Genomic DNA, 16,188 nt, shown 5'->3' with positions numbered 1-16,188 from the left:
CAGGAAATAGTTGTGCTTGCAGGCAGCAGGTACCATTTACATAAAGAAGAGAGCATTGTTTTAGATACAGATTTATTCTTTCAATTTGTTGACTTTTAAAAATTGATTTAACTGTCACATTACTCCCATATCATGCCCTTTTAGAGTATGAAGTTGATATTAATAAGTAATATCTGTAGAAATATCTAAAATTTAGGATCATAATGTATTTTTTTCGTATTAACTTGGATGCATATAGATGGGTATAGGCTCATTACCGTTCAAGATACTAATTTAGAAAACAAACATGTTATACATTGGTTAGAATATTAACAATATCCTAATAAAGTGTTACCATCGTATTCTCTTTTCTCTTATTTTCTCTTAAAAATTAGCAAATAATATTTGAATTAGAAGTGGATCAAACCTTTAGGTTTCACAATGTGTAGTAGGTATCTCTCATTTTCCAGTAATACCATACCATAAGGTTCTAATTTCTTGATATTTGTGGTCTATAAATCAAAGAAGTACTTTATAAATTTTGTAAATATCAAATTATGTAATCACTAATTTTCTTTGTAATTATTTTAGTTTGTAATAGTTGTTGTGGACAGTACAGACAGAGAAAGGATTTCTGTAACTAGAGAAGAACTCTATAAAATGTTAGCCCACGAGGTAAGTAGGATTCTGGCTTGCGCGCGCGCGCGGGTGTGTGTGTGTGTGTGTTTCTTTTTTTTTTCCTTTTCTTTTTTTTTTTTTTTTTTTTTTAATACTTACTGAAGTAACCTCTACACCCAGTGTGGAGCTTGAACTCACAACCCCAAGATCAAAAGTTGCATGCTCTTCCAACTGAGCCAGCCAGGTGCCCCTGTGTGAGGTATTTCTATCACATTTGTTCTTCCTACTTTCTCATGACAGTACTACTCCAGTTTTTATTTCTTTATTTTTTAAATAAACTTAATTTTGAAACAATTTTTTTAAAGTAAGCTCTACACCCAACATGGGGCTTAAATTCATGACCCCAAGTTAACAGTCACATGTTCTACCAACTGAGCCAGCCAGGCACCCCTACTTCAGATTGTTTAAGAAGTTATTTATCTGTCAGCCATTCCTGCTTTATAATTTTGACGCTTGCCAAATTGGGAGTGTATCTGGAAACAGCAGAAAGATTGTGGAATCTGTTGTAGAATTTTAGTTCTTTTATCCTAGATTAATTTGGTCTAGAAGTTTTCCTGGGTGAAAAGACCTAAATTGGATTGCATTTTGCATTTTGTATAAATTAATTATACAGAAGGTTATCATTGGAAATGAATTTTTTTAAAAAAAGATTTTATTTATTTATTTATTTATTTATTTGCCAGAGAGAGCTGGCACAAGCAGGGGGAGTAGCAGGCAGAGGGAGAAGCAGATTCCCTGCTGAGCAGGTAGCCCGATGCTGGACTAGATCCCAGGATCCCGGGATCATGACCTGAGCCAAAGGCAGACGCTTAACCGACTGAGCCACCCAGGCATCCCAGAAAATGAGATTTTAAAAGTCTCATGGGCACTTAGCAAGTCTTGATTGTAACTTAGCTATCAGACTAATACTTAAATGTTGTTGCTCTTAGGTTTCTCTGATATTGTCCCTTTGACTAAACAAAACTATATGACTAACCACATTTTCTTAGTCTTTGAGAAATATTACTGGTAGCATAATTTAAAAATTAAATAAACTAAAAAATATAGGTAGTACTGGTAATAGTAACTATAAAATCATATAATACTGTAGTAGCAATTGATTTTTTTTGTATGCCTTTCATTGCAGATGTTACTTTCGCAACTCATAGGTGGAAATAGAAAAATTAGTATTTAGTATATATATGTAATTTTAATTTTAATGGAATTTCAACAAAGCTTAAGAAAATTGGGATATCTTTTTGGGGTGCCTCGATGGCACATTTGGTTAAGCATCTGACTCTTGGTTTCTGCTCAGGTTATGATCTCTGGGTTGTGAGATCAAGCCCCGAGTTGGGCTCCGCACTTGGTGCGGAGTCTGCTTGGGATTCTCTATCCCACTGCCCCTCCTCCCCTCAAATAAATAAATAAATCTAAAAAAACCTGGATATCTTTGTAATGACGTTTCATATTAATTTTTTTAATAGAGGGGAAGAACAAGTGTTGTGAGTAGGGGGGAGGGGCAGAGGGAGAGGTAGAGAGAGAATCCCAAGCAGGCTCCAGCTGTCAGCATGGAGCCCTATGTGGGGCTTGATCTTATGACTCTGAGATCATGACCTGAACCAAAATCAAGAGTCAGTCCCACAACCAGCTGAACCACTCAGGTGCCCCGGAAGTTCCTGTTTTCTGTGTGGTGATCATGCCCACCGTGATGCAGTGTCCCATTTTGGACTGATTCTGGCAACTGTATTAAACTCCTCGGATTTTTATTTTTTAAATACATCTTGCTAATCATGCATTTAAAAGTTTCGATTCTAGTTTGGGAAATAATAAGCTATAAAATAGGTAGAAAACTGAGGGTTTTTTTTTTTTTTAATTTTCCCTTTGTATTTTACACCAAGGGGTTATTGTTTACACCAAAGGGTTGTTGTTGTTTTATGAAGACTTAGGAAGAAGAAAAATAAGACACAAATGTATTTGTCTTTTGGCTGTTTTTTACTATCTTAACAGGTAGCCTCTTTCTTTGATTCTTATTCTAATTTGCCAATATGTAGCAGGATCAAAGAGCCCAGTGGTAGGACTCAAAGTCATTGAATTTTACTAGCTAGGGGTATTAACTTAAGCTGGTCACTTAACTTCATCTGTTATGGGTGTTACCCATCTTTTATGGGTAAGTACACTGAGGCCCAGAAAATTAGTGACTTGACCAGATTTTTAAGAACCGGGATTTGAATTTAGGCATTCTCATCATTCAGGCCCTTTGTTAAGAAATAAGGCCTCGTTGGAAAGTGACAGACTGGGGAGATTGCCAGAAAAGAAGGGAATTATGGACGAAGTTGGGAGCTAGATAAGCCATTTAATAGGGTCAGGAAGAGCCAAATAGGCAGTTTTGGAAGGGGCAGATGGATCAAAGAATGAGAATGTGAGTGAAAAACAAATTTGACATGGATTTAGTCAGGTGTTTCATATATACCACAGTAACCAATAAAATCTTATTGTCATCATTAATAATGATGCTTTACATGTATTACTAGATACGAAACTATGAAACGATTTTAAATATTTCTGAAAGCTTCATCTTTTTTTTTTTTTAAAGATTTTATTTATTTATTTGAGGGAGAGCATACAAGCAGAAGTGTGGGGTGTAGAGGGGCAGAGGAGAAGCAGACTCCCCACTGAGCAGGGAGCCCAATGCGGGGCTCCATCCCCGGACCCTGAGATCATGTCCTGAGCTGACCGCAGACGCTTAACCCACTGAACCACCTAGGCGCCCCATGAAAGCCTCATCTTAAATGAAGTGCAAAACTTTGAAGCTCATGAATTTTAAAATAGTTCCAAACATAAAAGTATAGATGAAGTTTTATTCATAGTGACTCAACTTCTAGGAATTACCTTCACAAATGGAGCTTTGAGAAACAAATTGACAACTGCATATGGCATATGGAAGATGCTAAGTAAATATGTCTTGCACGTGCTGCTGTTCATCTTCTTGACTGAATGAAAAAATATTTTTAGACTCTTAACAACAATCTGTAATAGGTAGCAGAAAGTTTTTCAAAGTTTAAAATGGCTGATGTATAAAAATCACCACTGTTCACCTTGTACTTTGACCTCTTATTAAATCAAGTCGATGAGCAGCCTTAATCCAATATATCTCTTTTCTGTTGTTAACATAATGCATAATTGGTCCTGAGGTTATTTAATAAAAAGTAAATGAAGATTTTCTTCTCCTCCTAGGTACTCAAAAATAGGGAAAATAGCTATATCTTTGTTTTTTTAAAACAAGAACCCCAATTTTAAAAATTTGAGCCAGTGAAATCTAGGAAAATTAGATTCAATGTGGGTTTTATTTTGAGACTTTTCAATAAATAGCTTTATTTGTTATGTTTTCCAATTTTCAGTCTAGGGCTTTCTCCAAATTTCTTCACCGGGAGTGATGAATATAGATTACGTGCATATAAAATAGCATAAATGATGTGTTCTAACTTGTGCCAGGTATTTCTAATGTCAGAAATGTGCTCTTTAAACATGCCAGCATTAGCAGTCCTGACCTATATAAGATTTCAGTATACTCTAGCAAGAGATATTGAAACCTGGAAGATAGGAAGATAGGAATTCCATTCCATGGAAAGTCCACCTACTCAATGATTCAGCCACATATCAACTATTGATAAGTGTTCTGTTTTCCATTTAGGGTAGGAGAAAAAATATTTGATCCTTGATAATGAATAGAGTAGATGTACTGGTTATCGTCCATCTCTTCAACTTTTTGCCTTTTATATAGACAGATGAATTGAACATAGATAAATTGAATGTAAAATCTTAAAACTTAACATTCTAGAGTATCCCTTTCTGACCAAGCTTTTCAGGTAACTGTCATTAACCGTGGTAGCATAGCTGCTATCCTGCAGAGGGCGCTGTAACTAAAAGTCTATCTTGGTGGTTCTATAAAACATTTTGCGTAACTCCTTTTAACCAAATAAGAAATTTATTACTTATATTTTTTATTGACATCAGAAAAAGATCAAAGAAATTGTTGAAACCCTGTTCTCACAGAGTAAAATAATGTGGAGCAATGTCAATTTGTATATACTAAAGACTTCTTAAGACTATACTTTCAGAGATCATTTCTATAGTTTGTATATACTAAGGACTTTCTTGTTTCAAACACATATACACATGATTGAAATCAAAATAGCCTATAAAAATCCCTAAGAAGAATGATGTCATTCAACACATTTGGGAAAACTTGCAAGCACAGCACTGAAACCTTAGTTTTCTCAGTATTTCTTTATATATATATATAATTTTATGAAAGTTTAATCTACCCATCATGGGTTCTTAATTTAGGATCCATGAATGGACTTTAGGGTATCTCTTAACACCCTAACATCGTATATAAATTTTTTTTTGCATATATACAAATGTACATTTTTATGAGGAAAAGGTTCATAACTTTCAATAGATTATCAAGGAAGTCCCTGGCTTTAAAAACGGGAAACGAAAGGGTAGGATAGAGCAAAAGGAGATGAATAACCATTGGCCTGCTTTGTGAGTAAAACATTAAACCAGTCACTTTGGGGTATGCAGAAAGGTAAAGATGACCCTCATTTTCAGGGCAATAAGTGAACTAACATTTACTGGACTGTTTGTTACCCAAAGCCAGGTACTGAACTGGAGTGTTTTTCATGTAGTAGTTCATTCATCCAAACCTCATCCCCAGGAGGCAGGTAGTAATCTCAGCATTTTCTAAAAGAGGGGCGGCAGCTATAGTGGGGAATATCTCCTTTCAAACCTGGTTCCGTTATTGAGTAGCTATATGACCTTGTATGAGTTACTCACTGCTGAGTCTTAGTTTCCTCATCTGTAAAATGGGAATCTTATAGGAATCTTTTGTGAGGATTAAAGAGGTTTTGTTTGGAAAATGGTTAACATAATGGGTGTTTTGTTCAGGTTAGATAATAAATGTTAGTTATGAGGAACAAATTTGGAAAAAGTGAAGAATTTGCCTCAGAGGTAAAGCCTAGAAGTGGTAGACCTTACTATCTAATTGGGACATTTGATCAACTTAATGCCAATGCAAAGTGGCCCTATTGAATATTCAAATCTGAAAAATCTTCATTAACAAAGATAGAGGACCTAGGTCTCAGAAGAATAGGATTGGTTTAGGATAGCACCTTCCAACTGAGAATTAAACTCTATGTCAAGTAGTTGAAGAATTCCAGGTTTAAAGATCAAAAGTATTCAGTTAATTAAGTTGGAAAATCTATGAATAAAATGCACTGGCCTTTACAATTTTGTTTGCTTCTGTAGGACCTACGGAAAGCTGGGTTGCTGATTTTTGCTAATAAACAAGATGTTAAAGAATGCATGACTGTAGCAGAAATTTCCCAGTTTTTGAAACTAACTTCTATTAAAGATCACCAATGGCATATCCAGGCATGCTGTGCTCTTACTGGCGAGGGGTAAGAAGTCTTCCTTTTGGAAAACGTGTTTAGTTTAGAAACATGTATTTCTTCTTAAAATCAATAAATATTTAAGGCTGCCATGTATAAAACAATGTAAGGGAGAGATCTGAGACATACTCCTTATCTGTAATTAGATTTTTTAGCTTGGTCCTGTAAGGAATAAAACATAAAACATATGCATAATACATCTAAACATACTGAACTAATCCATGTGAAGAAATAGATGATAGAGTTGCTGTAGGAATTCAGAGAAATGGGAGTGTTGTGGGGAGCTGGACAAGTCAGGAAACAGTTCTTGTGCTGGTGGTGGGTCTTTTTTTTTTTTTCTTAAAGATTTTATTTATTTATTCGACAGAGATAGAGACAGCCAGCGAGAGAGGGAACACAAGCAGGGGGAGTAGGAGAGGAAGAAGCAGGCTCATAGCAGAGGAGCCTGATGTGGGGCTCGATCCCATAACGCCAGGATCACGCCCTGAGCCGAAGGCAGACGCTTAACCGCTGTGCTACCCAGGCGCCCCTGGTGGTGGTCAGTATTAAGACCACCCAGTCTTAATACTGTAATGTCCTGTGCCTTGAGTGCCTTCCATACAGTGTATCATTTAGTTGTGGTAACAATCTTGTGGACCAGTTGGTTTTAATTTACATTTTATCCGTAAGGAAGCTGAACTAGAAAAGGATTCAAGTGTGAGACTAATTTGGGATACTCATTTTGCCACCAGTATTGTCAAGAGGGGGTTGTGCACTTTAAAAGGGGGCGGGGGTTTGGAGTTGGAGAGAGTTTGGCATGAAAGTTCCTGGTTTGGGAAAGAAAGATGCCTACAGTAGAATTTTTGCCCTAGTCTAATGCCCAGAGATGAAAGGCTTTCAAGAAAGAAGTGGTTGTCAGCATTGTCAAATATAAGGTCAAGGATCAGGAGGAGGGAGAGAGCGCTATTAGAAGAGATGGAATAAAGGAGGTTAGAAATAGGATAAAAAGCTAAAAGAGATGAGCAAGTTAAGGTTTTCGTGGTAGTTGTTTTTCCAAAATATGGTGGATCTGTGTATTTAAAAGCAATGAAATTGGAGATGAGGATTCTAATTAGAGGTCTTAAATTTGAGGTATAGGAAAGGGCAGAAGCTTGGGACAGAGATAGATAGCTTTAGTAACGCATCATATCAGTTCACCTCCACCATGGTCTTGTGGAGGAGAATTTCTCCCACTTCAGCTACCTCATCTGTCTCTGCCCCAAGCTTCTGGTCTTGCCTAACATCAGAAGAACCTCAACCCCAAATTTAAGACCTCTGTTTAGAATCCCTCATGTATGTATTTAAAAGCAGAGAAAAAAGAATTAAATTGGAGATGAAGCTGAATCTTAGTGAAATAGAAGGCCCTATTATCTGATTACATTTGATAGAGCATAATTAGAACCTCAAAAAAGCAAATATGTTTGTTTAAAAAAAAAAGTCACAGACAATACCCATTGTCCACATACTCATTTAGGTAAAAATACCTTATCCATTACATATTTCTTTGTCAAATAGTTGAATACATTTTGATATAGGTATATCTTTATACTTTATATTTGTCTGCCAAAGGTCTTTAAGCAAAAGCACTGATTTTAATACTAAATTTGACAACAAAGAAGGTCATGTAGGATTGGCAGAAGATTTGACTTAACTACTTGGAGTAATTGTTTGGAAATATATCATTAGTTAGGATAGATACAAGCCCTGGCAGTTTCATTTTTAAAAGAGGATATCAATGGATGATGTTATATCTTTTTAATTTTTGGTTTATGTGGGCTTCCCTCTGCAGTAATTATCAAGTGGAAATGTTAGGTTTTGGAGAAAATGTTTCCCTTCTTCAGTCTGGCCACCTTGATCTAAGCTCTAGGTTTTAGTATTTAGTTGGTATTTTGACTCCCACCTCTGCCATTTGATAGCGTCTTTTAAGCCTGGGTTCCCTCTTGTAGTATGGGAAGGGTTCTGGTCCCAGCATTGTAAAGATTAAGATAATGGATATTAAATACTTAGCACAGTTTCTAGTTTGCTGTTAGTTAACGACAGTTCATTTAACAGTTAGGACTTAATTTATTCGCCTATTATTTTTATTATTTTGCATCATTTCCTATCAGTAGTTTAAAAGTAAGGAATCTAGTTAACAATAGGGAGAGTATGATTCAACACCAAAATAACCATTTACTTATCTCATTGTCTTCTTTTTCTTCTTTTACATTATTAGATTCATACTTACACAAAAATCTGAGTTCTGGTGTTTTTTAATTAAATATAGTAGCATAGTTTATTATCTGTAAAAGCTTCTCATTGATAATAGTTAATATTTTATAGCAGTCTTTCATTTTGTTATAATATGCACAGCCATTTTCCTCTCGCTAAACAATTAGTTTTATTATAGTGAACATCTCTTTTCTATGTTTTGTGCTGTTCTCAATTATGCATTGTTCACTAGTAACTGGTATTAGTGATTGAGAGATTTTATTCCTTCAAATTTTTAAAATATATAGATGTAACACACATATTATGTGTATACTTTACCAGCTCAACTGTATAATTAGTTTAATATCCGCCACTTTTATTTCATTTATATCATGAGCATTTTATCATACTGTAAAATTATCCTTGAAAGGAAATTTTTAATATTTCATGTTATCAGTGTTCTCTAATTTAAATTTTTTCTGTATTTCCAAGTATTTAAATTTTACTTTTACCTATTAAAAATGCTTTGATGAACAGTCTTATACATCAACCTGTCCTTGTCTCTTACTGTTTTTTTAGAATATATTTCTAGAAGTAGAAAAAAGGTATTGATATTTTAAATATTTCTGATACATATTGCCGAATTACTTTTTGTGGATATTCATTACATAATTATTGAGCTCCTTTTATGTGTCAGGCAGTGGTCTAGGCACTAGAGATGTAACAAAACCAAAAAAGCATGGTTATACTACTGTGTATGGGAGTATGGGTTCACCACAATAACACCAGCATTGAATATTATTGATTTTTTAATCTTTGTTGTTTAGAAAAATGAAAAATGTTATCTTTTAGTTTGTTGTTCATAGCTTTTTAGTTGAGAATTTAATCAAATGATTTTATATTCTTTATAGATTATGCCAAGGACTTGAATGGATGATGTCACGACTTAAGATTAGATGATCTCTACTGACCTCTTCTCATAGACTTTGTATAAACGAAGTGCTGGACTTTACCTGAAAGCTGCAAAAATTAATGGTTTAGATATATTTATAATAAACTGACTTAAACTTTTTCTATAAGAAGAAAAATTAAGACCACTTATTTGAAAACAAAGATGAAGTCTCACTTTCCAATCTGCTTTCTCATTAGTTCCTTCCAAAGCAAGGTCTTTAAAGCTGTGATTGCCATTTTTCTCATAATGAATCCTCTCAGGACATTGTGTAGCCTGTGGTAAGTACAAAGGGAGAGGAAGACATTTTTCACTTTAAGAGCTTTATTGTCAGTATAACCCTCCCTAGTTGAATGTTATTCTCTTCGTGTTCCATTAAGTCAAAATACAAATCAGCACAGATACTCAGTTTCCAATATTTTAAAATGTAATGTTAATTATGAGAAGTATTTTGCATAAGGTTGTGTATGTATTGTGTATATACCTCAAATTCCAGTTTATGGCTTTGATTATGTTCTAAAGAAAAGCAAATAACACAAAAAAGTAATAATATCCTTAGTTAATGACCATAACGAGATGAGTACTGGCATTGGTGTTAAATGCCATTTTGTGCTTTCCCCCTATGTTCTCTGTATTGTACTAACCAACTCGCAAAATCTTTGAGCTGCTCTTAAAAAAAAAAAAGAAAGAAAGAAAAAAGGAGAAAGCTCAACAGTGTGTACCTATTTTTTTGTTGATCAAATTACATACATGAAAACATATAATCCAACCGAGTAGAGTATCTGCAGATTTTTGGCTTAGTATTATGAATGGACAGAATTTCACATTGAGCAGTTATCACATTGGTTCCTTTATTGGATCTGTGCCATCTCAGTTACTGAGAAAATTGTTAATCCATTAATCAGTCAATCATTAATTGTGATTAAAATTATCAAGTGATTTTTTTCCCAACATTAATGGGAAGCTGTTGTGGAAAATAGTCTACCCAGAGAAGTATCACCCTATAAATATTAATCAAATAATTTACCTAGCATCTTCTTAGGAATCGAATTACATGTCAAGCATTTAAAGTGAGTTTGAGATGAAAAGTAAAGCTTATTTTCTAAGCAACAAAGGTTATTTCTTAATTTGAAATTTTCTCATTTTAGAAATTGGGATAATTTGAGATTTTTGTTTCTGTACTTTTTTTTAATCTTAACACCACATAAATGCATTGACGATTATAAAATATAAACTTTTTTAAGTGCTTTTAATAATTTGGTTTAAAAGTTGATCAACATGATATATCATTTTTCCAAAGAAGTAACTTGGCCCCAAATATCTTATGTTTGCTTAGGATATTATTCTTTTCACTGAAAATGGAAAGCTATGAGGGTTGAAAGTATTTCTGTTGTAATTGTAAACAAAGTTATCCTAAATGTGTTCAAACATATTTTTGGGTACTCTCTTTGTATATGTTTCATGAAGAAAAGAAATAACTACTTTTAATACCAGCTTTTTAGATTTCATGCAGATTTTGTTGAGGGATAATAGTATATACCACAAACATTGACAAAACTTGGAAAGTTTCTTTCTGTAAAATATAATATACTCAATATCTAAATCCAAGTCAGGCATGGGAGATCAGTGTTTAACAGCAGATGTTTTGTGTTTTATATTTATATTACAATGTTCATAATGCAAGTATAACATTTTAGTGTTTGTCAACTTGCTTTTACAAAAGTAAATTCTAAATTACTAAGCTTTATTTCTTCATATGTTCTCATACTTTTTCAAATCATTATTAGGAGTTACTTATTTTATATTAAAAATTCCCTTAAAAACCCAAATCCATTTTGCAGATGTTGCATTTTCATCAGAGATAAATATTCTGTAAAGTAGTCCAGCAAATTCACGTTTTTTACCCTTTTTTTCTTTTCATTTGAATAGTCATGGCTTAGTCCTGTGGGTTGCTGCCGCGTCACGTGACCTCAGCCCTATACCAGCACATTCCCTTCTCGTCAAGGTGTTGGCTAAAATTTATTCTTAGCTGGATGTTTAAAGCATGCACTACATACATTGTTACAGTTGGTTTAGTGTGGTAGGTGACTGACATGGCATCATGAGAATGCATGAAATCTTGTACCACATTTACAAAACATGATTTTTTGTTACATTCTACCTTTCTAGGCTAAACATTAGAAATAAGGTTGTACTTATATACTTGTATATAAAACCAAATTACAATGAGAAAAAAATTTAATTTCATGTATGAATATACATCAAGGTAATTTTAACAGTATTATTTCCAAATATGATGGAGAGCCTCATGAGTAGTCATATTGGCGATTTATATGTAGTTTAGTAGAAATAAGCAAAGGGCAGTGCTTTTGGTTTTTAATGTGCTACTTTTGGGTGTAAACAGTCATCTTATTTAGAGTCATTGTACTCACCTCTGAAAAGAACAAAGCTTCATACCTCTGTACATGTGGCTGGATTTGAATATCCTGTTTGATATTAATTTTAGAAGTCATATAATTATTCTTGATATCTTGGTAAACATAACCATATGCTATAAGCATTTAAATATGTTTGATTTTGTGATAATAGCATTTATAAAGTATATCTTACACATTATATTGAGGAGTCTAGTTTGAAATTGTTCAGTTCTCTCTATCTTCTTTGGCTCTTATGATAGGCAAAGAATACAGTGAAGGCAGGTGGTTTGGGGGGCAGGGGGAAGTGGGTATGGGATATGACGTTTTGCCTTAAGAATAAAAAAAGTGTTTTAGCACTGCTGGCTGGCATTTTTAATGCAGATAGTTAAGGGGATTTTAGAAATGTGGCATGAAATAGAAGAGTTTCTGCTTTCTGGCCTTTAAGAAGTGCCTAGTAGGTAGTTACTGAAAAGTACAGGGAGCTTGAGGAAAGGCAGGAAGTCCCTGAGATACTCTTTTCTTTTTTGTCTGAGTGTGTAGAATTAAGATGCCTAGAAATGGGGTTCTGTTGTCCTCTCTCTTGTAGCACTTTACATGTCTTGCTGTCACAGCAACCACATACAGTACAGACAACCTCAACATCTGTTTAGATTAGTGTAAATAGAAAAACTGTAAACAACTTTCTAGTTTTCTCTGCAGGCATTTTTGGGAATGTATCTGTAGTGTGTTTTACTTTGTATCTAGAGGATAGCAGCACATCCCAGATTTTTCTTGGACTTTGGGGTCTTTTCTCAATTACCCAGTTGTATCCTGACACCAATCCCTCTTTCAAAGCTGGGTAGAGACATGGTTTCTTTGCATGACTTATCTTTGACCCCTCCCAACTGTCCAAATATCTAGAACTTCTTGCTGCAGATCCACTTTCCCATAGCTTAGACATCCCTCGCTCCCCTGTATCTTCATTCACCATCAGTGAAGGTATGTTACTCAGTCCTGGAGGTATTCTAAACTTTGCCTTATAGCCGTCATTCCCCAGACCAGTTTCTAAGTAGGTTCTCTAGTTCTTTGGTATCTCCCCACCACTGGCTTGATTTATCAATTTGTACTTCGCTCATTAGAGAGTATTGTCAGGGTTGTTGAGTACATCAGAAGACTGGCTTGCTGTATATACAGCATATGAATGCAGTGGTAAAATCCTTTATACTATATTTAACATTTTAATACTTCTTGATTTTAGCTTCATACACTGAAAAGTAGATTCAGAAGGATAACAGAACTACCTAGACTTTACCAGCTCCTTAAGCTGCTGGTTAAGCATAGAAGGGATGAAGTTATGTGTATGTTATCTTACCATTACCAACAATGGATTACGTTTTGAAGGATATCTGTACAAACAACTTGAGTTAGAAAAATATGCCAAACCAGATTTATACGTAGTGTTTACCCCAAAGACATCCTTAAAACCATAGCCCACATTCTATTTTTTTCCTCATGTTTACTTAAAGAACACAAACATACATTAGATGTCTAAAGGAATTAGTAATGAGAAGCCTATCTTTACAAAAGAAACCTGTTGAAATAGGATTTAAAAGACATCAGAATCATCAGCTGTCATGTGTTGATTCTGTATAGATGTAGACACAGTGTAGACAGTACTGACTTAAAGCTCCCCCTATACAAAAATAGAACTTCTGTCTCATGCTTCCTTGAAGAATGTATGATAGTTTTAAGACCATATTGGTGAAATAAAGGAAAAAAAAATTTTAAACTTTGGATGCTAAAAAAAAAATGACTGTTTCTATTAAACCCTAAAGTGGTGTGTGGAATTGTGAAGAAATTGTAACAGGATATAGTCGGGTTAATTACATGCAATTTTTTAAAATCAATTGTCTAGTTGTTATGTATTGTTCTAAAAACTGAAGTTTATGGTCTTGCCTGCTAGATATGCTGTTCTTTGAAAGAAGATTCCCATAGCCCATACCCAAGAAGTGCCTAAAATTGATTTGTGTGGGATTTTAAGTCCATCTAATAAATTATATGTGTTTTCTATGGTATTATATGTGCTTGGTGTACTGATGACAAAGCCCTAAGGATTTCTGAGTCACAGTTTGTGCTTTATTTGAGTAAAAACCAAACAAACAAAAACCTAGAAAACAAACCATAGTTTAGCAAATATGAGCAGAATTCTGTTGTCCGGATGCTAGAAAATTGAACCCTATTTCTGTTTTTTTTAACAATAGTTTTCACTCACAGAAAATTATATTGTGTGTTTTAAAACCTTGGTAAAAGTTTATTGCTTATTTAATAATAGCCTCTTAACACTCCTGGTACTTAGTGGGTAGTAATTTTGATCACACTGTTGAGATCTTGATCCATTTTGTGTGTATGCATGCCCAAATCCTTCCTTTTTGTTTAGATTCTACTTACAAACTAAAATATTCGATAGACTCCTATTATGTTTCTCATATTTTCCTTCTTCCCTCCCTCCCTCCCTTTTTTTCTGACCATAGAGTGTGACTATAAATTCTGGGGGCAGAAACTTCACTGTATTTTCAGTGATTTACAATTACAGTGTGTTTATATTTTAAATCATCTTGCATGGAAAGTGAAATGTGTACATGAGTTTAAATAATTGTATACTCTTCTCTTCTCCAAAACTTCTTACATTGGTGATATACAGAATTCCTCTAATTATTTTTGCTTGAACTAGTCATTTAGATTGGAGTAGCCTTTTCTTATATTATGTCCCTCTGTGGTTTTTTTGAGAGGAGGTGATACCTGCAGAGCACTTTTAAAAATCTCTGGGTTCATGTTCAAGATAACACATCGAGGAGGAAGCTGTAATTATGTCTAAGCATCGCTCTTTTGGTTGCTAGAGATGAGAAAAATGCATACTAATTTTAATTTGTGCTTAAAATACATCATACTAACAGTATTGATTTTAAATATGACAAAGGCTTGTAGATAGTCTTCCTTCTTTATTGTATTTTCCTAGACAAGCCTACATGAAAATGCGTTCCAAGTAGTCTATTTGTATAACTACCCCTCCCAAATTGAGCTCTATGTATATTGCCATAGTTGAAGCCACTTTAATACAAAAAGGAATTAGAAAAACTTTTGAAAGTTTTTAGGTTTGCTGTATTGGAATTTCTAATATGATAAAAAGTTTTGAGTCAAGCTTTGGATGCATGAAGAGGCAGAAAAATCTGTCGTCTTTATCTTTTTTTGAACTTGTGCTTCTCTGTATCCTAAGAAAATTTTACACTCAAGGAATATTCCAAAACGTAAGGATCTTAGAGCACTTAGGTGGTTTATAGTTCATCGCTGCTGATGTGTTAGATACCTAGGGAAATAATGTTTCAGGCCTTTCTTGACAAGACAACTTCACTTATGGCTGGAGGATATTTGTTTTTGTAGGGGTTGGGAGGGAATGGCAGATTGGAATAGGGACCTCTTCGTTGGTAAAGCAGTCTTATCAGCTGCTTTGCAGATGTGTTACTTCATTATACTTATAACAGTGTTCTTATGTCCATAACTCACTCAACTGTCAAGCTCCAGAAATGTTAAGGCATTGGTCAGATGACCAGTGGTAGGGCCTTGTTTATTATGAAATAAAGGAGTCATGTCAAGATATGTTTGGGGGGAAATGAAAAATAAGGTTTTACTGGTGAGTTTCCATGTTTAATATGTATATTAACTTTTTTTTTTAAAGTTGCATGTTAACCTGGGATAAAGTGTTGTCTCTGCTTTATGCTTGGAGTAAAAAGGAAAAAAAAAAAAAGATGGGTTAAATTGTTACTATTATGTACTATTACATATACCTTTTCTTTTAGAAGGGGTTAATTATAATTATTATTCACACGTCTGTGTTGTCAGTGTTTTTATTCTGATTTAGTCTCTGAATGTGTTTATTAGACTTAGTGATGGTAGCTTTATTTACTGGCCAGGGCTGGGATCTGCCAGGGCAGTTGAAAAGATATGATAGCTGCATTATGCAAATGACAAAAGGATAGTCCTGATCTTCTCTGGGAACCTTTTTATGGACTTAGATAATACATAGAGAGCTTTCTGTCTTTTTCTTCTGGGTATTTGAATTGGACACGAACCAGATAAATAGTGACCGCTTTATGTAAGTAATTTGTCTTAAACTGTGAGAAAAGTCTGGTCATTTAAAATGAGTATTATTAAAGTGAACATTCATGAGAATGGTTGATAGTAAACAAAAAAAATGAAAAAAAGTTGGGGAAGAGGAATCACCCCCATGTGTATGCTTATTTGAATATTGTCTGTCTCCCCTCCAGTGGAGTGTAAGCTCCAGGACAGCCAGTGACTGTGTTGTGTTTACCAATTTATATCTCTTAGTGCTGAGCATGGTGCTGAGTATGTAACAGGTGTTCCATTTATATATGTTGATAAATGAATGAATGAGAACTAATAATATTATTGTGGGTTTTTCTCCCATGGATAGGCTTTTTTTACTTATGTAATTACAGCATGCTGACTGATTTAATTCTTATTTAATTCT

The 16,188-nt window shown here is 34.3% G+C and overlaps 1 protein-coding gene across 1 annotated transcript in view; it reads left to right on the top strand.

Annotated features, from left to right (window-relative positions):
- ARL5A (ADP ribosylation factor like GTPase 5A) overlaps window positions 1-15,524 on the top strand; it is a 30,041-nt gene extending 14,517 nt beyond the window's left edge. Inside the window, exons 4-6 of the mRNA XM_011233556.3 lie at window positions 571-654; window positions 5,947-6,098; window positions 9,209-15,524. Coding sequence (XP_011231858.1) covers window positions 571-654; window positions 5,947-6,098; window positions 9,209-9,257 — 285 coding nt within the window. The 3' untranslated portion in view covers window positions 9,258-15,524. The remainder of the gene's footprint in view (window positions 1-570; window positions 655-5,946; window positions 6,099-9,208) is intronic.
- The last annotated feature ends 664 nt before the right edge of the window (window positions 15,525-16,188 follow it).

This window comes from Ailuropoda melanoleuca, chromosome 2, assembly GCF_002007445.2.
Source record: "Ailuropoda melanoleuca isolate Jingjing chromosome 2, ASM200744v2, whole genome shotgun sequence".
In the NCBI taxonomy this organism is placed as follows: Eukaryota; Metazoa; Chordata; class Mammalia; order Carnivora; family Ursidae; genus Ailuropoda; species Ailuropoda melanoleuca.
The sequence above is the reverse complement of the archived record's forward strand: the minus strand, read 5'-3'. Positions and strand labels throughout refer to the sequence as shown.